Source organism: Pteronotus mesoamericanus, unplaced genomic scaffold (genome assembly GCF_021234165.1).
Source record: "Pteronotus mesoamericanus isolate MK-2021 breed Mesoamerican mustached bat unplaced genomic scaffold, CSHL_Meso_final scaffold_651, whole genome shotgun sequence".
Classification (NCBI taxonomy): Eukaryota; Metazoa; Chordata; class Mammalia; order Chiroptera; family Mormoopidae; genus Pteronotus; species Pteronotus mesoamericanus.
In genome coordinates this window covers 28,183,522-28,209,275 of record NW_026555325.1, presented here as the reverse complement: position 1 = coordinate 28,209,275, position 25,754 = coordinate 28,183,522, and the positions used below count along the sequence as shown (strand labels likewise).

Here is a 25,754-nt window from a genome sequence, read left to right as displayed (position 1 = left end):
CTGTTCTATCCTGTGATGTTAATTAAGAATATTTCTAGGTGCCAATTCTTTAGTCATAAATTTGAACCTATGACATTACCAAGTATTACAGTTATTTATTGAATACTTAGAATGTGCTATTTCTTCTCAATCCTTCTACTCTCATTTCTCTTTAATATTCATTTATGCTTCACTTGTAACAGAAAGCTTGTTGTTATGAAACTTGAAATCTAAGTTCTGAAAACCTGTCTTCGTAACTGATTACTTGTGTGCCATAGTTACTCAGAATCTATTAAAACAAAGATTCAGTTTTTCTTTTAAGAGAAGTTTCACCACAGTAGAATATGCAATGCTATTTTAGCAGCAGAGTTAATATAAAAAGATATTAGATAAAATAATTACTTTAAAGTCAAAAAGTATTTATAGTTGAAGAACACTCTTTTAAAAAACACCCCACACTGTTTTTATGATTGGATAAATAAATAACGGTGTGTATGTGTGTGTATGAATAGGCTGTTAATAAAGATAGCATAATGCAGTATGTTTTTGGCACAAAGGTTCATGATATAGTATTAAATAAAAATCAAGTAAACCAAACAAAGATGTAGTAGGTGACAATATTACAAGTGTTATTTTCTTTGTGCAAACTATATTTTTTAATTTTATAAGATTAGTATTTATATTGTTATTTCTCAAACATTTTGACAAGTTTCATTTCCTCCTCCATAACACTAGTTATTTCCACAAACTTCTTATTTCTAAAATAATCTTAGGCTGTGCCTGGTGTGGCTCAGGAGACTGAGTGCTGGCGTGCAAACCAAAGGGTTGTTGGTTCTATTCCCAGTCAGGGCACATGACTGGGTTGTGGACCAGGTCCCCAGTAGGGGAGCATGAGAGGCAACCACACCACACATTGATTTTCTCTCCCTCTCTCCCTCCGTCCCTTCCTTCCCTCTAAAAATAAATAAAGAAAATCTTTAAAAATAAATACAATAAAATAACCTTATCATATTATCCTCCTGATAAAAATCCTTCAATAGTTTCTAGATTCCCATCAAAGTTCAAAGTCCGTACTCATGGTACACAGTGGCCTTTAATATCTAGTCTCTGTGTACTTCCCCAGATTTATTTCTTAACAATATCTTAACACATACCTTCTGCTTTATTTGTGTAAAAAAGATTTGCTGTTTCCTACATGAGTTTTCCCCATAATTTTTTCTTCAAAATCTATGTTGTATTCTGCCCAAATTTAAGTTTATTTCTATCAATTCTCATGCCTCAAATTCGTAACTCAAAGTCAGATTTCTTCTTTGAGCTTTTCTGTAAGCTCATATCATATCCTATACCAGAAATCTACTGTACCTTATAATTGCCTCTGATAGAGGTTATTTTAATTGTTTGTTCAGCTCTTCTTTCCATTAGGAGGTATCTATTCTTATTTATTGATACAAATGGATGCTTAAAAATGAAACTTCCCATTTTTTTGTTTATATACTTTTAATTAACAAGAAGGATAAATCAGTGGATAATATTTTGGATTTGTAATGTCTCCTTATAATTTTCTACATTTGTAAGTTTTCTGATCTATCTTAGGTAATTATTATGAAATAAAAGCTAGTAAAGCTCAGCTTGGAAATCTAAAGTTTTGTGTTCTTCTATCTATAAATCATATAAGTTTCCCTTGGGATTCATCTAAAAGTTCTTTACCAAAGCAGATAACAGAAATATTTCTGTTCACTACCTTTTTGAATACCTGGTATTATATCATGTTGTGATAGTTCCATAAAGTAATTATTAGAAGAAAGTAACCTCTAAACATTTACTCTCTAAATTTATTACATTTCATATATTTAAAGATTCAACTACAAAGAAAATAATCTTCCATATATAGATCACCCATGTTTCTTTATTGAGAAGACAATTTTTTTCTTTCACTATGTTTATTAATGAAGACATAGAAGTCAAATGCTCACCCTATATTAATTAAATTACTTAATTCTTTCTTTGGTCTTGTACCATATATTGTATACCATAGATATATTTAAAGCTGAAGAGCTTTTTGCTTATTTCTCCACATAGATCCAGTACTTAAACTGTTTTGTAATTGCATTCCACTTATGAATAAATTATGCTTATAAAAATTTCATTTTTATTTGAAAAAAGAAGACAAATAACTTTTTTTTGTCTTATTTTCCACCTCTCCTTAGATCCTTTATGCTTCTGGAAAGGTCTACATGATGTTTTTTATTATAATAAGTTTTTGGTTTGCCTTTTATATGGCAAGTTTGTTTATAGGCATAGTTGCTATGGCCTATGAAGAAGAAAAGCAGACAGCTGCTGAAAAAGCTAGAAAGATTGAACCAAAATTTCAGCACACTTCAAAAGAACTTCAAGAAGAAGATGAAAGAGCTGAGGTATGATTTTTTTAAATGCTTCTTAGAATCACAGAGTTTGAGTTATCTTCTCAAGGTCATAGAGTATATTGTTGGATGATCAATATTTGCATATAGTACATGATAGAAGATCGAAAGTGATGTTGATAAGAGCATTTGCTTTTGCTACATAACATTCCTTCCTTAGTGCACTATGGTAAGAATAGCCAACATCATGTGTGTGTGTGTGGTGTATGTGTGTACACACACAAAATCTTTAGTTTATCCGCAGTAGTAACATATGTTGTGGCACAATTGTGTTAGTACTGCTGATAAACTATGGGTATTCTTTTAACTTGACTTCTCATAATGCAGGTATATTTTATTAATTCATACTTGCTTCAGACAGTGCATGAGAATTAACTTTGGAAAATTTTGGTGTTCAACTCAAAGAAATAATGCCTTCCAGAATTTAGAAATCATAAAGTACTAAAGACATAGATAAAGGTACAGTACTGAAATTGTAAAAAAGAGAAAATATTACTTTATTGGCTCTCTTGATCCTTCAAGAGGAAACAAACTGTGCATCAAGATATAGGGGATTGTTTCTTCATGGAATCATTAAATCCATGATTAGTAAAACTTAACTAGGGTTTACTCTAATTTTCAATTATTTTAGTGTTGTGTTTGAATGCATTTTCAGATTTTAGGCTCCCTAGCAAAAGGTTTGGCTTATAAATCTAAAAGAATTTACAGAAACAGCATTAAAGAAGTTGTAGGAAAGTATCTTTTAAAATCATAAGTGTGCTGTCAAGTTTGCTAAAATGGAGAACAAGATACCGAAAAACAGTAAGAAATAGCTTGCTAATATTCCACAGGACCTGCCTGTGGAATCTCATACCTCTTCCTTGGTTTGGAGACAGAGGGATAGTTTTAGCCCAGCCTCCGAACACCTCACCTAGAGTTGTTGAGCTGGGCAGTGAGCAGAAGCCAAGTAACCTGTGGTGGTGCATGGCCCATGCCTCCAGGCATGTTGCTCCTTTGCCCCTGGGATCCTGTTTGAAGGGTGCTGGCTCCAAAGTAGCCACGGTCAAGTGCTCTTTCTCCCCTGGTCTGGTTACAGGCACTCAGTTGGGGGAAGGGAGTCATGTCCTGCCTTCTTTGGATTCCTCTGGATTTGTTACTACTTTGCACTCTTGATAACCTGCTAATAAAGATTGTTTACATTGGGGGAAAAACTTGTGATCTACATTTTCTATTAGATGGAAAAAGGACACATTGGGGGAGCTGACAATCGACAGAAAGGCTCAGTACAAGAGACCCTCCTACATAGAAGATAAGGGGAAAACCAAAGGGTCAATAAACATCCTGGCACTAATTGGAATGTGTAGTAAAGCTGGCTAAAAAGTTCATGGATGTGAAAGTTTCCTTCTGAATCAAAAAGTGTAAAATATTAACTTGCCTAAATATGTAAACCTTTTTATTAAGTCATTGTTAATAAAGAAGCTCTAAGAAAGTCATTCTTCCAAAATGCAGGGCCTGAACAACATGATGTAGGATCATACCAAATGACAATTTATTGATAGTTGTGACTACATGGCTGATAACATGCATGCCATTGAAACAAGGAGCAGTTATAGACCATATGAGAAAAACATGTGTAAAAAGAGGCTATTGAGTATAGCCATTATATCACTCATGAGTAAGTTGCAGAAAAACAAATCACAAAAGCTTTCTGTTTTGTAAAAATGAATTTGGGTCCTTAAGATTGAATGATTATGGCTTGAATGATATGTTGAATGTGTAATTTGTTTTGAAGTGACATTTCAAATGTCAAGGGCTACACACAAATGTATCCAAGAGCACAATACTCCTCTTATTCCAGGATGAGTGCCCTGTTAGCTCTGCTTAAGAACTTGGATTATTTCCGAATTTCCCAACATCCCCATTCATTTGGCTGCTCTGGATCACACAAAGCCATTCTGATTTTAATTAAAATATATCAATTGTAAAGGATTTCTTTTCTTGGAAGAGTACTAGAACATTTTGTCATGCAAAAGTTTTACAGGAAGTAAGGGGGAAAAACATTTTCACAAGATTTCATTTCTTTTTCTAAATTTACACATAAGAAAACACTGGAGAGAGAAGAACTTAAAATGGAACATACTGAAGACACTTTAGGTGATCCGTCTGAATAAAGTCTAGTTGATTCTAATTCCAATATTGACATTACTGGGAGAGTATTTAGATGTTTCATATCCTCACATTGTAGGAAAGCTATAGATCATTTTGGCTTTTAAAAGCACAATTTTGCAGTCAGGTAAATATAAGATATCAGTTCATTATAGTCACTTAAATGATGTATATTTGTCAATTCTTTTAATTATTCTAAACTTCAGCTTCTCCATCTGTGATATGTAAATATAGCATTTGTCTCATAGGTTGTTGTAGGATGCAAATAAAATAATTCATGTTAAGCACTTAGAACTTCTTAGAATATACCAAGCAAATAAAAAAAGTTAATGGCGAATTATAAGGAACACAAGAAAACAAACACAAAAAGGCACAACAGTTCATATGGAGAACACTTCATCAATACAAAACTTTAAGTCTTTGACTCTATTCTTTTTTAGGGAAAGTTAAAATAATAATAATGATAATGATAATAATAATGTAATGTTCATTGAGCATCAGCTCTATACTAGACACAAGTGCCTTCATGAATTCTCAGATAAAATCCTCATTGAGTTCTAGTTGCAAAGTTTGATCTATATTTATTGGTATTTTATTTCTCAACACAGATGAAAAGAACCCAGTATTCACCACTTTGCTTCATTATTTCAGTGCTGAAACAATATTATACCATTAATTACACAATTTACACATGAAACTTTTCTACAAATTGTTATTTACTGGCAAAAACTCAGGAAGAGAATCAGATATATAAAAATGCAGGATTATAAATATTTTCAAATTGTTTGCACATCAAACTGACATTTCTATAACTCATCCATCCAAGTTAAATGAAACATTACTGTAAATCTTCAGGCATTATACTAAGCACTGAAGATTTTGAAAAACTTTAAAAAACATAAATATAGTATCTATTTTTATGAAGCTAATGATCTGGTAAGGAGATAGACTATAAAATTATCATATGCACAAAATTACAACTCTAGGACCACCAGACATGTGTTTACCAGTGTTATAAAATAGGAAACATGGAAACATAAAACACCACATACAATAATTCTTTTGCAAAATCTGAGTTAAGTCTAATAAGCCTCTAGGTCTGTCTTTTTCCGGAGACCATATGGGAGAGAAGAACAAATTGAATTATCCCTAAATGGACACAATCTATCAAATAAAAAGTGTAAAAATTCAACAGTATAAAAGACCCAGATCTTCAACAAATAAATCACATAGGAAAAAAATATATTAAAGTCACAAGATAATCAATAGACCTGCCAACTAAGTAAAATGTGAAGATCATATTTGTATTTTTACTGGAATAAATAAAGTGCAATAGAATGTTCCTGAACAATAAAAGAAAATTGAGGATAAATCAAGATGGTAGAGGAGTGAATGAAAGTCACACTGATCTCCTCCCAGGACCAATCTGGAATTATAACTAAATTGTGGAGAAATCACCTGGAACAAACAACAGAACAATAGTGAGAGAGGAGCCTTATAATCTTGAACGGTCAGAAGAATCAGCTTTAGCACAACCTGAATGGCAAGGAGTGCGGTAGAGACCTGAGAATGTGGGTGGGGTGCCTATGGGCAGCAGCACCAGGAGGACATTGAAATGGCCAGTTGGATCCCCCTGAGAATATCAGGATCTAAACCACAAGCGGGGATCACCAGCCTACAGCACCAGAGCCCAAAAAGTACACAAGTAACAATGAGCTGTGGAAAGCAGGAGGGTTGCTCTCTGCCAGAGATAGGTGGCAGGAGATACAAAAAGCCTTTTAAAGGGCTAATGCATAAATTTTTCTTTGCAACCACTTAACCTGGTCTCTGGCAAAGGCAAGGCAGAGCAGGCTAGAGACACCTGAGGAGAGACTGGGGACATAGGCTTTGGGGAGAGAACGGAGAGAGTAGCCAGCAAGATCCCTGTGCTGACTCATCCCCCATGTGGCAGCAGCCATCTTGCTCAAGCAGACCACTCCCCAGAGCAGTAGCAGCATGAGAGGACACAATAACCTTGTCCCCAGGAGGGATTCTGCCCTGCCCTGTGGTGTCTATGCCTGACTGCTGAGTGCAGAGTAACTAGATTAACAACTGAAGGAGACAGCCATAGACAGTAGATTCCTAGAAGTCTTGAACAGACTGCCTAAGGTCAGACCTATGGGTCAACATCTGACATCATCAGAGGCAGATCCAGGAAAAAACAAACAAACAAATAAACCAGTGGTCTCCTACCATAGAAGTTCACAGCACAAAGTAAGGAAATCAAGATAGATTAAGAAGCAGAAGCAAAAAAGAAGAGCCTCACAAATAATGGGAAGACAAAGAAACACCCCCCAGTTGAAGGGAAAGGAGGAACCCCCAGAAAGAGAACTCAATGAAATAGAGACAAGTCAACTATCAGATATTGAGTTCAAAACACTGGATCTAAAGAAGTTCAATGAGCTCAGTGAGCTCAGAAAGAATTACAGAAAGCTACAGGGAAACTACAAGGAACTTACTGCAAACAATATCAGCATGAAAAAGGACATAAAAACTATCAATAAGAGACAAGAAGAAATGAAGAATACAATTTCTGGATTGAAGAACACAGCAGAAGGAATGAAAGCAGGCTAGATGAAGCAGAGGATGTACTTGGTGAGCTGGAGGACAAGGTAAAAAAAAGCTCCCAGAAAGAGCAAGAAATTAAAAAAAAAAAGACTCAAAAAAGAATGAAGAGACATTTAGGGAAATACAGGACAACCTGAAACGTAATAACATCCATATAATAGGGATACCAGAAGGAGAAGAAGAGGAGCAAGTGTTAGAGAACCTGTTTGAAAAAGGAATGATGGAAAACTTCCGTAACTGGAGGAGAGAAAAAGTCACACAAGTCTGGGAAGTACAGAGGGTTCCAGTCAAGAAGAACCCATTGAGTCCCACTCCAAGACACATCATAAACTAAAATGGCAAATATCAAAGACAGAGAGAATCCTAAAGGAAGCAAGGGAGAAACATGTAGTAACTTATAAGGGAGCCCTGGTATGGCTAGCAGCTGACTTCTCGAAGCACTACAAGCATGAAGAGCATGGCAAGAAATATTCCAACTAATGAAAAGCAAAGGCCTGCAACCAAGACTGCGCTACCCAGCAAGCCTCTCAATTAAAATGGAAGGCAAAATAAGGACTTTCCCAGACAAAATAAAGCAAGAATATATCTCCCCCCAAAACAGCATCGCAAGATATGCTAAAGGGACTGCTTAAGAAGATAAAGAAAAAGAGTCTATGAATACCCAGTTCCTTTCACAGTCACCAATACTTGATATTACCAATATTTTTAATATTTATTAATCTGATTGTGACATTAATGTGTTATTTTTTTACTTTATTATTTCTTGAAACTAAACCTGTTTTGTATATTTCTTGCATATTTCTATTATTTTTAAAAAGCTCTAAATGACTTTTTGGTATTCTTTATCCATTTTTTGATTAAAGGTTTGTAGAATTTTTTGCCTAAAAGGAAAGAACAAAAAAACTATTAACCATTTTTTAGATGTGTTGCAAATATGTTCCTATTCTATTACTTATCATTTAACTTTTTTATATGTATATTACAGTATAGTCTTAAATGTTTAATATAGTCCTATTGTCAATATTTTACTTTATAGCTTCTGGGTTTGAATATGTTACTTCAGGGTAAGAAAAATATTAGTTTGTATTTTCTCCTAAAACTTCTTAGATTTTACATATTGATTTTTAACTCACCTGAATATTTTTTGTATAATGAGTGAAATAGGGTCCTATGTTTATTTCAAGTAATAGTGGTCCATGCACTTTATTTGTTGAAAAAGCCTTATTTTCACCATTGATTTGAAATATCAATTTAATCATATATTACATTGTTAGATATATATATTTGTTTCTAGAATGCTCATTTTATTTCATTGATCTACTTGATTATTTCTCCACTGGCATCATGTTGTTTTAATTGCTGAGACTTTATAATGAATTTAAATTTTTTAATATTTTATAATGGATTTTGACACTTAAAAATAAATAAATAAAATCAATTTGCATTTAAAAGAAAAGAAGAAAGAAGGAACTCCTGCCTTTTGCGACAACATGGATGAAACTGGAGAATATTATGATAAGTGAAATAGGCAAGATGGTGAAAGACAAATGCCACATGTTTTCACCTGTAGGTGGAATCCATTCAACAAAATAAACTAATGAACAAAATAAACCACAGGCATGGAAACATGGAGCAGACTGAAAGTGACCAGAGAGGATAGGGAAGGAGAACAATGATGAAAAGAAGGGGAAAAGACAAAGAACATGTGTGAATGACCCATGGACATGGACAACAGAGTGGGAATTGACTCTGGGAGAAGGGGGCAGGGGGTGTGATGGGTAGAGGAGGGCAAAGGGGGAAAAATTGAGACAACTGTAATAGAATAAACATGATTAAAAGAAGAAAACTGAGCATAGTCTGAATATTGGATAATATTAAGGAATTGCTAATATTGCTGATTGTGACAACAGTGTTGTGATTTTGCTTCTTAAAAAACTCATTCTGCCAGACACAAAACAAAATACTCCATGATTCTACTTATATGTGAAACCTAAAGAACAAAATAAACGAACAAACAAACAAAAAAAAAACAGATTCAGATACAGCAAGCAAACTTTGGTTGCCAGATGGAAGGAGGATTGGGGCTGGGTTGAAAAGGTGAAGAGATTAAAAAATACAAACAGGTAGTTAAAAAATAATCACAGGACACAAAGGACAGCTTGGGAAATACAGTAAAAAGTATTGTAATAACAATGCAAGTTACCAGATGGGTACTAGATTTCCCAGGGGGTCACTTTGTAAATTATATAAATGTTTACCACTATGCTGCACACCTGAAACTAACATAGAATAACATTGATTGTCAACTGTAACTGAAAAATCAGAAAAAAAGTTTATTCTGACAATTTTCTGACTTAATCTTTATAGTATTTTTTCCCATTACCATTTAATCCCCTTATACCCCTCTCCACCCAGCAATCACCATTGTCCATGTTCATAAGTCCTTTTTCCTTTTTGCCCAATTCCTCTACCCTCTAGTCTCCCCACTGCCACTAGCTGTCATCTGTTCTCCATCAATGAGTCTGTCCCCATTCTCCTTGTTAGTTCAGTTTGTTCATTAGATTTCACATATTGAGTGAAATCATGTGTTATTTGTTTTTCTCTGACTGGATTATTTCACTTAGCATATAGTTCCCTAGGTACATCTATACTGGTGTAGAGTAAAGTTTTCTCCTTTTTCACAGCCAAGCAGTATTCTGTTGAGTAAATGTCCCGTAGTTGTTTTATCCACTCATCTACTGATGGATGCTGGGTTGCTTCCATATTTTGGCCATTGTAAACAACACTGCAATGACCACAGGGGTGCCTATGTTCTTTTGAGTTAGTGTTTTTGGGTTCCTTCAGATATATTCCCAGAAGTGAGATCGCTGGGTCAAAAAGAAGACACATTTTTAATTTTGTGAGGTAACTCCATACTGCTTTCCACAGTGGTTTCACCAATCTGGATTCCCACCAACAGTGTAGAAGAGTTCTCCTTTCTCCACATCCTCACCAGCACTTCTTGTTAGTTGATTTATTGATGATAGCCATTCTGACTGGTATGAAATGATATCTCATTGTGGCTTCAATGTGCATTTCTCTGATGATTAGTAATGTAGAGCATCTTTTCATATGTCTATTGGCCATCTCTATGTCCTCTTTGGAGAAGTGTCTATTCAGGTCCTTTGCTCATTTTTTGATTGGGTTGTATTTTTTTATTTTTTTTTTGGTGTTGACTTTTGTAAGTTCTTTATAAATTTTGGATATTAACTCCTTATTAAATATATCAATGAGTATGTTCTCCCATTCTGTGGGTTTTTTTTTAATTTTGTTGATGATTCCCCTTGCTGTGCAAAAACTTGTTAGTTTGATGTAATCCCATTTGTTTATTATTACTTTTGTTTCCCTTGCTTGGGAGATATATCCAATAAAAAATTGCTATGAGCAATGTCCAAGATTTTGCTGCCTATGTTTTCTTCTAGGTTTTTTATGGGTTTGAGTCTAACATTTAAATCTTTGACCCATTCTGATTTATTCTTGTGTGTGGTGTGAGAAGGTGGTCTAGGTTCATTTGTCTGCACACATCTGTCCAATTTTCCCAACACCATTTACTGCAAAAACTATCTTTAGCCCATTTTATGTACTTTCTTCCTCTGTCAAATATCAATTGACTATACAGGTGTGGGTTTATTTCTGGCCTCTCTATTCTGTTCCATTGATCTATTTTTATAGATCAAAATACTGTTTTTATGCCAGTATTATGCTGTTTGTTTGTTTTTAAGAGGAGAAGAGAGAGAGGGAAGGTGGGAGGGAGGGAGATAGAAAGAGAAACATAAGTTGCTCCACATATTTATGCATTCATTGGTTGAGCTTTATATCTTAGTTGTTAAACTAATCAATGGTATAGCCTCAAGCTATAATCAGCAGCCCAGCTAAGCACCACAGGTTGGGGCAGATCAATTCCTGTGGGCAAAGCTATTGCTTCCCCTCAGGCTGATGCTTCTTGGAGAGGAGTGCTCTGCCTGAGAAAAATGGCTCCTACAGTATGGGGAATGACTCAGCACAGGGATCCTGGCAGCTGTTCCTTCAGTTCTCTCCCCAGAGCCACCAACCTCAGACTCTCCTCAATCATCTCTAGTCCAGCCTGTTCTCCCTCTGTGAGAGCCCAGGGTGGGTAAGTGGCTGCAAACTGAATTTTGTGCACTGGCCCTTTAGGAGGCTCTCTGTGTCTCCAGCCATCTCTCCCTGGCAAACAGAAACTTTGCTGCTTTTCACAGCTGGATGATACCTGGGTTCCTTTCTGGCTCCTTTGCTGTAGGCTGGGAGGTCCAGCTTGGGGCTTAAACCCCACACTTCTCAGGGGGAATGCCTGACCACTGAAATATCCCTGTGAAAATTCAGCTACTGCCTGTGGGAGCCCAGCCAGGCCTCTTGTGCCCCCCACATTTCCTGTGAGTCTTGATGTGGTGATGTGATTTCTTATGTTAGTCCTTTGTTATAAGGCTTCTCTCCAGCTAGTCTTCAGCTGGTTATTCCAGATGATTTCTCTACAATTTAGTTGTAATTCCAGATAGGTCCTGGGAGGAGGTCAACATATATTTAAGGAAAAAAAATCAGGTCTTAGAATAATACTGTTATTCAATAGCATGTTTTCCAATTTGATATTTTACAATAATTCTAAACTGTACATTGGATTGTTTGTCAAGTAGGATAATACCACTGTCATTCTCTTATTTACTCTTTTTATAATTCACCTCATATTATAAATTATTTTGTTGAGTTGCAAGTTATACACATTTTCCAGAAGCAAAAGAAAAGCTTCTGAGGTAAAAATAAGCATATTTAATAAGGTTACAAAACTTCTTATAATTATAGTCTTGGATCTGCAAAGGAAAACAGCCAGTATTCAACTTGTCAAATTTTTTTTTAGACCAAGACCACACAAATGGAAATGAAGAAAAGATCACCAACTTCTATGATCACTTCTTTGGATATGTTGGATGCTGCTACTGTCAGACATAAAGAAGGTAATGTAAAAAATATTTAGACAGTATGAAATGGACTATTCATAAGATTGACTTTTAAAGAAATTGTATAATTTCTTCAGAGTTTCATTGTAAGCTAAAATTTAAGGGATAACATGAGATTATTAGAATGAACAATTTATAAAAATTCCATAAACATAGTATTTTAAACTATTTGAAAGGGTTACCAAAGAGTGCCAAAGAATTTGTTTAACATTGAAAGTGATATAGAAGTGATAATTTGTAACTAAAAATAAAGCTTGGAATATTAATCTACATAAAATATATTAATATATTAAGGTCCTTTTATATTGACTCTGCTTTTTTAACATTTAACAAGTAACTTACTATAATAGACAATATTGAAAGACATTATTTTATAAAACATATAAACTTAGAAATTATGAATTGTAATACTCTCAACTATATTCTATATTTGTTTTTTTTTTTGGTTTTTTTTTTTGGCAGACACTGCTAGGTTTTGCTTCCAGTACACAGTTTGTCTCATTTTCTTTTGTCCAATTCAGCAAGCATGAACACAATAGGGGAAATTTGCCCTACTCTGATTTTTGTTAGTATAAAATATTTCTTTGCTAATTCCCAATCAGAAGTTTAGTTTCAAATCTCTTTTTACATGCAAAGTAAATGTGTTTTATTAATTAAACAAATAGACGATTTGCTTATGTTTGACTTTTCTTTGATTTCAGAACATAAAAAATCTCGGAAGAGATGTCCAATGTGTTGGTATAAATTTGCTAAAATGTTCTTGATCTGGAATTGTTCTCCCTGTTGGTTGAAATTGAAAGAGTTTGCCCATGTGATTGTGATGCACCCATTTACTGATCTTTTTCTAACTATATGCATAATTCTAAACATATGTTTCTTGGCCTTGGAATGTTATCCAATGAGTGAAGAAACCCTCAGTGTTCTCAGGATTGGAAACCTGGTAAGGCTCATAATTCAACATTATTTTCATTTTCAATTTTTTAAAGTCATCATTATCCCATTATTTTGATTTCTTTAATTATACTGTGTTACAAGTGTGTGACATAAGCACAGGATGAAGTATTGTGTTCATGCTTCCCCACATCACCACCACAAGCCCTGCTTTGTAAATGTCCTTATCACCGAATAGGTTTATACCTAAAGTTTAAAATTCTGCCATTTATATTTGAGATTTCTCTCCAGCTGCTTGGTAGTCTGATTAAGTGGAAAATTATTCCTTTCCTCTCTCTTCCCATGTATACCCTCTCTTGGCAACATAGCCCAATAGATCAGAATAGGGCAGACGTCAAATTGTAGATAAAAGTTCTTCACTGACACCTGACTCTGAATCCTGACTACAACTGCACCTGACCCTTTCTACTTTCATCACCTGTCTTTGCCTTAGATTGGAGCTTATTTGTTGTAAGGTATTGTTGGGATTCACCTACTGTTTTCATCCCACACGATGCAAAAGGCAGAACATTTCTATGAATTTAAAAACAAGTCATATTTAAGCAAATTTATAGTGCTTGACTTTTTTTCCTTTTTTTATTGTTGTTACTGTTTAGTTGCTGGGTACTCATACAAACAGCCAAACTGCTACCATTTTTGAATTATGCATTTATTTGATACCAAAACTGTAATTTAGTTATTATTGCCAGCATTGTTTTCAAAAGACAATTTTCATAGGTTTTATTTTGGGTTTTTTTGGGGGGTGGGCCATATATGTACTTCTTTTATTCTAAGTTGAAAAATTAAATATTTTAAATACTCCATAAACCAAAAGGAACTATTAAAAATTAAAAGATGTTTACCCTCAAAATTTCTTTTATTTTCTTCCAGACTAGCTTTTCAAAATAATTGAAGATTTCATATGCAGTGTTTGATATTAGATTCTTAAATAAAATGTATGAGTCTATTGTAGTATAGACTCCAAAACTAATCAGATATTAACAGAGGAACTACAAGGAAGGGGACATTGAAAAGTTACAGTTTCTGTGCAGGAGAGCTCTGATAGAGCTATTGAAATCACATTCTCATCCATGTGTTTTGTTTTTATTTAGGTTTTTATTGGAATTTTCACAACAGAAATGATTTTTAAAATAATTGCTATGCATCCATATAGGTATTTCCAAGTAGGTTGGAACATTTATGATAGCCTAATTGTGTTCCATGGTTTAGCAGAGCTTTTTGTAGCAGATGTTTATGGATTGCCTTCCATTCATTTACTCTGTGTGGTAAGTAGAATCCAAGACCTAAATTTTATTTTATGAAAATTTATCTCAGTTTCCTCAGATGTGAAATGTGAAGAATAGTAATAATAATACGACTGGGACATGAGTTAAAACTGCCCCAGGAAAGAATAAGCAGTCTTCAGTGCTACTGTTTAAGCAAAGCATTAAAGGAAATAAGACATATGTAGCATTTGAGATGTGAGTTCTGGGGACCAGGGCCAGTAGTATTGGGCCAGTTTTGAGAAACAAGATAAAGAAGAGCCCCAGGAGCTGAATGTTGATATGTAACTAAGGAACTGGAATCAGGTATTTCTAAATGTAGAGTAAAAAACTTTATATAACAACAGTCAGGTCAGCAGAATGTTATTCTAAAAATTAAGTCAAAATCAGTATATGTCTGCAATGAAGGGTGGTGGTAAAGAATCAGAAAACTAGGCAAGGAAGTGTTGTTGTTAGAATGGTTTTTATGAAAATGTTAAGTTTTGACAAGTAATACATTGGCAGATTCTAGTAACAAGCTGAAGGAATGTAGCAGGAATCAAGAACAACCTGTCTTAAGTCCTGACACATAAACTTTTTTACTGAGCGAGTGAAATATATGCAAGATATAGTTATCAAATTCGTGGATGAAACAAGACTAGGAAATACAGAAACTGCGACCAAAGATAGGCTCAAAATATCTGAAAGGCTACTAATGTACTGAATATAAGACAATTAAATTTTACATGGATAAATGTAAAGTCCTATTCCAGAAAGTTAGGGAAGGGGTATCACATAAAAAATGATGTATGGGTTTCAGATAACTGAGTTCTTTGTTATATTGTGGCTAAAATATTAAGGTAATCTGTGCTGTAGAAATAGAAATAAAAAATTTAGTGAAAAGAAGGAAAATATTCAGACTAAAACTAGAATGTTGTGTTTGGTCTTTAATGTGTTGCTTTAAAAGGGAAATATACAGAAGAACTTTCAATGGAATTCAGTAGGAACTGACAGGTTTTTTTCAATATCATCTATATGTCAGAATGTGAAAAAATATTCAATGTATTGAAAAGCAAAATGGAGAATGGATAGTTGCCCTACCAGGTATTAAAATGTATAGCTAGAGCAACTATACTCATATGCTATTGAATGGGCATTGACAGATCAATAGAAGAAGATATATGTCATATATGAATTTCATGTAAAATGTTATAGAATATGTATCATGTACTAAGAATTGCACATAAAATGAATTTTCAGTAGTCAGTATTAACAATGCTCAAAACTGAATATTACATTAAAGACTATGCAAATGTGTACAATGCTGATAAAAATTACAAATGTGTATTATAATAAATAATAACCAAGTTTTTTAAAATTTTGTTTCTTATTTTTTTTTATATTGCTCTATAAGTTGCGAATTTTTAAGTTGGGGAAATACTGGCTGACATTTAAGATTCTGCTGCTAACTCTTAATAACGCATTGATGGCCTTGAAAAACTTGATCCTGCTGCTGGTCACATTCGTGTTCTTTTCTGCTGCGATTGGCATGACTTTGTTTGGTTTGAGTTGCAAAGCATATATCTACAGCTTAGACAAAGACTGTGAACTCCTACGCTGGCACATGATTGATTTCTTCCACTCCTTCATGAATGTGTTCCGGATTCTCTGTGGAGAGTGGATAGAGACTCTATGGGATTGCTTTAACATAGCAGGCCAATTCAGTTGTATTCCTTTTTACATGATGGTCATTTTAACTGGAAACTTATTGGTAAGTAATCCATGCTTTTAAATTTTCCTTAAGAAACTGATGTAATATAGTCTAGTGTTGTCATGATGTGGATTTGTGGGATCCAGTGGTCTATGTAACTGTGCTATTCAGTATGGTAACACCTAGCCACATGTGGCTACTGGTCACTTGAAATATGAGTGGTCTAATATCAGTGGTGCCCTAAATGTGAAAACCATCTGCTGAATTTGAAGTCTTACCACTCACAAAAAGGTAAATTCATTCATTAATAATTCTATATTGAATTATAGTTTAAAATGATAATATTTTTATAAATTTAGTTAGATAAAATGATAGCAGATTAATTTCACCTCTTTTTCTTTATGCTTTGAATTTGGCTACTTAAAAATTGCATATGTGATGTGCATCATATTTCTGTTGGATAACCAGGGCTATCCAACAGAAATATACATAGCCATTTTAATGCTACCTTGCTACTCAAAGTAGAATTGGAACGATGTGGGAAATAGTTGTCAAAGCTGACTCTCAGACCCTTTCCCAGATCTATGGGAGCAGAATCTACATTTTAAAAATATCCCCAGGTGATTTGTCTGCATTTTAAATGTTAAGAAGCACTTAGCTATAACACTGGTTGTCAAACTGTGATGCACTTTGGGGAATTAATAAAAATATACTAATGTCTTGGACCCATTCCCAAATATTCTAATTTTATTTGTATATATACATAGCCTGGTCATCAGGATTTTTTAAGAATCCTTGTTTGATTAAATTGTGCAGCAAAGTTTGAAATCCACTGGTCCATAAAACTGTTATGCATTAACTTTTAATTTACCATAATCGATGCTATGATAAGTGGTGCTACATGAATTGGGTAAGTAGCTTTTACTTCTTTTAAGAAAAAGGAATGGCTTATAAAAGAAAATTTTTCTTAGAGGTAAAGAAAACTGGACTCAATATTTGCATTTTACTCATAAGTGATAGAGATTAAGTACATTTCCCAAAAGTCTGAAAAAAAAATGGCAGGTTAGACTCCATTGTACTGCCAGCCTTCTTTATTGCTTCTGTTTCACCCTGGTCATAGCCCCTGTCATACACTTATCGCATTGCTATTGTGCTTCATTGTTGATGTCCTTGTCTATCTTTCTTGTTAAACTGCTCCTTGAAAGACGGGATCATGACTGTCGCCTATGTACCATCAATGTCCGGCACAGTGCCCAACAAGTAAAAATACTTCAATACCCTCTTGCCTTTGTAGCTATTAGTACATTTTCAACTCCAAGTGACATAAAACACTATTCTAACTGGCTGAAACAAAAATGAGCATATATATCAGCATATATAGCTCAAAATATCAGAGATTTCACTGCAGTTGACACATACGTGCAAACGAGTTCTTTAGAGACAAGTCTTTGTTTATCTCATATCTTCCTTTTTCTATGCCCCTTACTGGCCAGTAACCTCTGTTTTAGCAAGATGGCTGCTTCTCTAAAGCTTCAAGTCTTCATATCATATCAAGTCTAATAGAAGACAAAATTCCTATTTCTTTCCTAGAAATCCCAGCAAATTTCTCCTATTATCTCATTAGCTCTGAGTCACATGTTCATTTCTGAATCAATCTCTATTGCCCAGGGTGTGGAATATATTAATATATATTACTATGTTATTCCACTCAGAGTTCTCTCAAAGCTAGAGCCTGTTTCAATACAAACCCAAATAATGGGATAAGGGTGGTTTCCCAAATGAAATGTAGGTTTCCATTCCCAAAAAAGGCCGATGGCTGATGGATATTGAGGTAAACAATACCCCCTCCACACACACATAGAATCAAAATCAAAGAAACAGAAATGCTGAGATAATTACATAATTGCATTTCTTTCCTTTGTTTTTGGATTCCACCCTGTTTCTCATTTTTCTTATTCCTACTGATCAGAAACTTCAAGTCTATGGGCAGAGGGCTTTCAGGATAAAGAGTAACATCAACTTCTACTGCTAATTGATTGACCATTATATTGCTTGACTTCCTAAATCTTTTAGGTTTTATGACCCTCAATGGTCATCCAGCTGTGGGGCATTATGGTAGTAACAGTAAATACAAGGCAAAAAATGCAAGAGGAGAATTTTTGAATTGTAGATTTTTCTCCACGTAATTCTAACTCATTGCACTAAAGCCTTATAATTCCACACCAAAACTACAACATTGATATAAAAAGAAAGTATTCACAATTTTTAAATTTAATTTTATCTTATTCATGCAGCAAATTACAGTGGTGATTCAGGGGTTTAAGTGGAAGCCTTAAAAAAGTCATATGCAAATGCAGGTACCTAAAGTTTCTTTTAAACAGTGTTGAATTATAGAAAAATAAATACAGAGTTCAAATCCAAGCAAACATAGTTTAAATTTCAGTTCTATTACTTACCAGTTAAGCAACTTTGTGTATATTATACAACCTCTTAAACCATGACAATATTTAACAGAAACATAAACAAAACAATAATACATGCCTTAGGGATATTCTAATTTAAATAAAATCAACTAGCACATTATAAATATTCATAAATGTTTGTTTAACTTTCTTTAGCCTCTGGAAAATTACATCCCCCACATCTACAGAATTTTGTTAATTATTTAACATTATTTAGAAGGTTCAGTTAGGTACCTTCCAGATGTTTTGCCTGCAATTTAATTCAGTTGTCACCAAGTGAATCATGGTACCTGGTTAAGGTCACAAAAACCAAAGAAGAATATAAACATGAAAAGAAATAGAAAACTTAATGTAAAATCCAGTTGCTTTTTATTTATGTTTTTGTTAAATTTACTGGGGTGAAATCAGTTAATAAAATTATATAAATTTCAAGTGCATAGTTTTATAATATATTATCTGTATATTGCATTGTGTGTTTACCACCTAACGTCAAATTCAGTTGCTTTTAAAATAAAAAATTTTATCATAAACATGTATGCTATCCCATATATATTTATATATTTCCAAATTAAATATAAGTTAAGATATAATTAGAACAATATTGAAATAAAAGAGCCTTAGTATATTTAAATTTTTTAATACTAATCAGAAAAATAATTACTTAAGTAAATCTTGAATTTTCTTTCTCTTCCATACTACTTTATTTTGGTATGAGTTGCTCAACTCTCACAGAATAGGTAGATATCTTTGAGGTAGAGGAGAGAGCAAATTTCAGGGGTGACTTATTGTTTTGTTCTATATACATTATTTCACCTTTTATCTCAACACAAAAGCAATAAATATGTGTTTTGAATCTCATTATAGCACTGTGACTGAAAGTTACTCTGTATACTACACAATGTATGTGTTTCCCTCTTCCTTCTTTATTAATCCTCAAATTAGAGGTAATCAAACCTCCAGCTTTGATAATTTACACATCCTGGTTTTCCTTTTTAATCCTTTAAGAGACTAGGCTACTTTTAATTCAGAGCACACTTGAACAAAGCAGAAGCATTTTACAGTGTTTAAAAGTTTTTCATTTGTACCGCAGTTCCAGAGTACTCTGAACTTTATATTCAGCATTTTAACATTCCTACTATATATGTATTTATGCATGTATATGTGCATGTGGATATGTGTTGGGAGGTGTGTGTGTATACCTAAAATATAAGAAAGCTCAGATTGCACATTATTAAAAATATAATTGTTGTAGCATAATTTTTCTTTTTCTAAATTCTGGCACAAAATCTATTTTATTTACTCTACAATTTATTAATTTTCCAACAAATATTTATTTATCACTAATGTTGTGCCTAATACTGTCCTAGTTGTCTACTTAGGAGAAAATGTGGTTCCTGGTCATATGGAGCTTATAGTCATGAAATTTTTACCTAACAACCTTTCCTTATTTGTCATCATGCCTAATAGTTAACAAAGGAGGGAAAAGAAACAACCAACTACCTTAAATTGTATTTGGTCTTTCTCTTTTATAACCAGAACTTATTGTTCTTTGAGAATGACAGAGATGTTAATAGTGTAGTTTCTGTAAGGGTCATGGAGCCCGTGCTCACGAAATCTGTAAGTAAGCCTTATTGTCAAACAATAAATTAGAATCAGAACAATTACATGAATCTCTGCGGTATTAGCATTTGATCATTGTATTTCCAGTTATGGCTTTATTTTTGTTTTTGTTTTAGTTTGCTCCCTGAGACTCTGTCATTGTAGGTTATAGAAAATATATGAGTTGTTCAGATGATCTCACCTGTAAGAAATTTTCAATTTTGAGCCATCTTGTACTCTACATTTTATTGCTACACCAAAATATGGTTGAGATTAAGATTATATATTTGATGACCTTAGTATCTACAATAATATTTTGATTTTTCCCATATGAGTCTTATTTGAAATTTATCTATTCCTATATTTATGAAGATACAGATATAGAGATGTAAAAGCAGTCCATAAAGATTGAACTCCAATGGTGGGAAGTTCATATTTTCTCAGGTGTGTGCATGAGAAAGTAATTATCAGAATGTCTGAGAACTTCATCTCTTCACATAAATCTAGAATTCTGAAAGAAGTTTTAACAAATGAGTGTTCGGAGATTTTTATATACTTATTTTATCTTATGTACACATTGATTGCCAGTATAATTATTTTAAAAGTAGATCTTAATATGTGAAGAAATTAGAAACACAGGCAGTAAAAACTTACGTAAGTTATATATACAGAAGTTCCTCCAATAATGTCATTTTGCTTAATGTCTTTTCGGCCACCCATTTTTGACCCTGAAGTGGAATAAGCAATTTGGAAAATAGTTATCTTATTTTTATTAATGTTTCTTAAACATATGTATAGCTCACATTTATTTCATTGTTTAATATTAGAAATATTTTTGGTTTCATTTAAAAGTTTGGTGATGTTTTGTGACCAAAAATATGCTCTAAGATCCTAGCTCTTTTTATACTATTTAGCCTATGGTAAAATTGCTTTATGTTGTTTCCCTTGAAGTCATAGTTTCCAAGAATCTGTGGACAATGTCAACATAATGCATTTCATTTTAACATTGCCCTCGAAAAATAATATGTAGAGTATAAAATTAACAATCTTAAGCTCAGATATCTGAAAAGAGGAGAGAGAATTTTCATAATAGGCAAAATGCTCAAATTATTACTTTAAATCTAAGAGAGCAGTCAATGCCAATCTTCAACACCAGAATCCAAAACTATCATCTATACCCTATAATTACAAACAGGATAAAAATCTGATTCTTGAAACTGAACATGCTTTGATCATATTTCTCAGTGATAGTAAAGATCAAAATACACACTCTCCTTGAGTTTGAATAACTTGCAGGTGTTAATAATACTTCAATCACTCATCTCTCTTATTTGACCAAATTTATTACCACAAATAATCAATTAACCTACTCAATCCCTGTGCTCACGTGACTCAATAAAAATTAGGTGTGGGCCCCAGAACCAGGAATAGGTCTCTCTCAGTGAGATTCCTTGTGGGTTTGCAGAACCCATGAAGATGTCATTAGCCTTCTTCCTGGGGTAGCACTGAAGTGAGGCCAGCCTCCTGGAGCAGCAATTCATTCCCTCAATTTAGGAGAGACAGCTTGGCTCTGTGAAAGAAAGCAAGCTTTGGAATAAGACAGACCTAAATTCCATGTGTGTGATCTTTGATATTTGACATCTATAAACCTTGCCTTTTTTCCTCTATGAAATATTTCAATACAATGTTGTGACTTTACGATGAGTTCTGGCTATACATACCTCCAGCACAGCACCCGACCCATTGTAGATGAGTAAGAACCAAATAGTATGGTAATTCATATGCTGTATTCAAATCTCAGTTCAGCCATTTTAAAGGAATTTTTATTGTTTAAAAGGAAACAAAAATGAGATACATTTAACCTCATTTACCTCATTTTCTTCTTCACTTAGATACTTTACCTGTTTCTGGCATTGGTGAGCTCCTTTAGTTCATACAACACTTTAACAACTGAAGAGAATGATGAAGCAAAAAATCTCCAGCGTGCAATGGGAAGGATTAAGAAAGGAATATATTATGTGCTTTCTAAAATATTATGTAAAAGACAAAATGTTCCCAAAGACAAAATGGACAATGTAGATGATACATACATTAAAGAAAATATTTCTGACCATACCCTTTCTGAATTGAGCAACACCCAAGATTTCCTCAAGGACAAGGAAAGAAGCAGTGGCACAGAGAAAAACACAATGAGTGGAAATGCAAGTCAATCACTTATCTCCAGCCCTACTGTCTCTGAAACTGTACCAATTGCTTCAGGAGAATCTGATATAGAAAATCTGGATAATAAGGAGATTCAGAACAAGTCGGGCTATGGCAGCAGCAAAGAGGTAAGATGTTCAATATCCTGATTGCTTGTTATTGAATTACGGCACTGATGATAAGAAGGTGAATCAGCTCTGAAGTTCCAGTGTTAGATTACTCACTTGATCCTAGCAATAGCACTCCTTGCTCTTGATTTTATGCCCCTGATTAAGTTACTTAAACTTTCTAGGTTTCAGTTTGCAGGATAAAACTGTATCTACTTCTAAGGGAAGACAGAAAAATTAAGAACAGTAATTGAGTAGTACATACAACAATGCACAGTATATAATGAGCACTTAGTAGACATTAGGTAATATAATTATAAAATCTCATAAATTAATAAGCAGACAGCGTGGGATGATGCAAGGCATACTGAAGAAAACTCAGTTTTCAAAATCAATATGTATTACTGGAGAAATCATTAAACTTTCAGGCATCTTTAAAATGTGAGATTGGACTACAACAGTGCTAAGATACATTCTTGCTTGCTAAAATTTAAGATTCTTGTCAGCTCATTTCAGCAACATATAACATAGGTATTAATAATTGAATTGATATAAAAGAATAGAAAGAAACCAACAGTTTGATTTGTTTTATAAAGTTCTAGACAAAAAAAAGGAGGACGCATTGAAAGAAGGGTAGATATTGCTGTTCGTTTGCTGATCACATACATACATACACCCTACTGGATACAGCTTTGGTGTCTTCATTTGCAAGTAGCTTAGTGTTTTAGTAGAAGATGTAGTTTAACAGAAAACTACGTCTACATAGATCACAATACACTGTGGGCTTCTTGCATTAGACCTCACTAGGGACTCATTTCAGATCACTCATAGACTTTCGGGAGGGAGGATCAAAGGTTGTCTCTTTCCAGGTCCCCAGCATCTCTGGCACCATCTTGTTTTCAAACCTTTTCTGGCTTGACAGCTGCTCTGGGCAATAATTTGTGAAACTGGCCTAATAGTAGAAGTTGAGTTTCAATTTTTCAAAGTCCTCCAGCTCTTAGTGAAAGCATCTCTGTTTTAGAGAAAGTTTCACTCCTCAACATACCCATTCTCCGTTAAATTTTCCTTTAATTAATATGATTATGAGAAAATAAGAAAAATTCCTCTCCAGCACAATTCTATATCTTCATTTAAGAATTTGACTACCATCTATTTTTTGGAAAAATTGCTAATTATCACAACACATCATGTCAAGATGTTCTGGGAAACTTGTTTCCAAATCTCATTAAAAAATCTGGGATATAAAAATGTAAAGGAAAGAAGGAATTAAATATGATTGTAAATATTGAGGTTGCAGAAGTTGTAATTTATTCTGCATAATCATTTAGTCCTGTTGATTGGTTAAGTACTCATAGATTTGCTCACTTATTTGTATGTTTAGTTATATATTTAATTTAATTAGACACTCTCTAGATTATGTAGCCCATGAGTATTTAGGATTTAATCTTCCTAAAGCTAAAGAATAAACTATAAAAATCACATGTGATTCAATAACTCAGATATATATATATATATATAATTTTTTAAAAGATTTTATTTATTCATTTCTAGAGAGAAGGGAAGGCAGAGAGAAAGAGAGGGAGAGGAACATGGATGTGTGAGAGAAACATGGATCAGTTGCCTCTCACAAGCCCCCAGCTAGGGACCTGGCATGCAACACAGGCATGTGCCCCGACTGAGAATCAAACCAGCAACTTTTTGATTCTCAAGCCAGCGCTCAATCCACTGAGCGACACTAGCCAGGGCCAGAGATATAAACTTGTACCTTTTGTATTTAAACTTTCAGTCTTTTTTATTACAAATATGTAACTACATAAATTTTATAAAAATAACCTCAAACTTTACATTGGGTTTTATAACTTTTCACAAGGGAGCACTATATCATGGCCATTTTCTCATGTCATTAAATAATAATCCCCTAAGATAAATTATTTATAATTTCTAATCTTAATTGATGTATTTGTAAATTTAAAATAATGTATAATAAAAGGAATTAGGGGAAAAATTACATCAAAAGTTTAGTGCAATTGTTTTAAGAGCTCTAAAAAACATATAAATATAAGGTGTAAAATTTTCAATTATTGAATACCCAAACATTATATAATATTTATTTATTTATTTATTGTGTACTTCTAAAACAGTACATTGCTGTAGCCTTTAGTTTATCACAAATAATGACAATTTAAGATAAATGAAGTAATAAAATGATTTGTTTATTTAATAATAATCTGCTTATATGTTTTCAATTTAATTATTTTTTATTGTTTATGCTATTGCCATTGTTCCCACTTTTTTTTCTCTCTTTCCACCTCTGCCTAGCCTACCCTCTCCCCTCCCTCCATCAATCTGCATATCGTTGTCCCTGTCCATCAGTCATGTATAAATGTTCTCTGACTAATCCCTTCACCATCTTTTCATCCAGTCCCCCTCCTCCCAACTGGCAGCCATCAGTCTGTTCCATGTGCCTATGCTTCTGTTTCTATTTTATTCATTAGTTTATTTTGTTCATTAGATTCCATATATAAGTAAGATCATGTGGTATTTGTTACTATACAGCAGTAAAAAATAAGAAACCCTTACCTTTTGCAACAGCATGGATGGGCCAGGAGAATATTATGCTAAGTGAAATAAGCCAGTCAGTGAAAGATATATACTTTCATGGTAAAATAAATACATGGATATATTTTTTTAAATCGAGCACTGTAATGTCTGACAATTACCATTAAGGTTTAAGTAAACAAAGTTCCTAATTATAGTTCATTGACATTTATTGTGCATGAGACCAAGAATTAGGACAAAATATTTATAGTTTTTTTTTTATATTATCTACCTAGAGCTTTTCTTAATGTGTAAGAGATAACTGTTTTGTTTCCAAATGTTTTAAACACTTATCTTAATTTTTAAAATTAGAAAATAATTTTTATGCTATTAACTTTAGGACCTTGGTCATGTTAAAGGATGGTGTGCTGCATATTTACTTTAGGTAAGGTAAAATAAAGCATTGCAAGAAAATCATTCCAAATAAAGGCCAAGAATGTCACTTTGCACGTACAAAGTCCTGACTACCTTAACCTTGCCAATCTTGAACTTCAGTCAGGAACAGAGTCAATCTTTGCAACTAGCTTCTTTCCATAGGGCTGGTGCCACTTTCCCAGGTCTATTCTTCACCTTATTCCTTGTACCATTTCTTCATTTCACTTCAAGATTACATCACGTCAATCTTGTCCTATGATGACATACATAAGAATGTCTGGAATGGAATTTACAATAAGCACTAAGTATACTCATCTACCCATCTTTAACATAAAGGGATAGTTCATT

The 25,754-nt window shown here is 33.6% G+C and overlaps 1 protein-coding gene across 3 annotated transcripts in view; it reads left to right on the top strand.

Annotated features, from left to right (window-relative positions):
* The window catches only part of SCN7A (sodium voltage-gated channel alpha subunit 7), a 147,402-nt gene that overhangs the window by 100,597 nt on the left and 21,051 nt on the right, over positions 1-25,754 (top strand). For all 3 annotated transcript variants that reach the window (XM_054562383.1, XM_054562384.1, XM_054562382.1), the window contains 6 exons: positions 2,187-2,393; positions 12,061-12,157; positions 12,862-13,100; positions 14,203-14,376; positions 15,767-16,123; positions 22,017-22,454. In XM_054562383.1, coding sequence (XP_054418358.1) covers positions 2,187-2,393; positions 12,061-12,157; positions 12,862-13,100; positions 14,203-14,376; positions 15,767-16,123; positions 22,017-22,454 — 1,512 coding nt within the window. The remainder of the gene's footprint in view (positions 1-2,186; positions 2,394-12,060; positions 12,158-12,861; positions 13,101-14,202; positions 14,377-15,766; positions 16,124-22,016; positions 22,455-25,754) is intronic.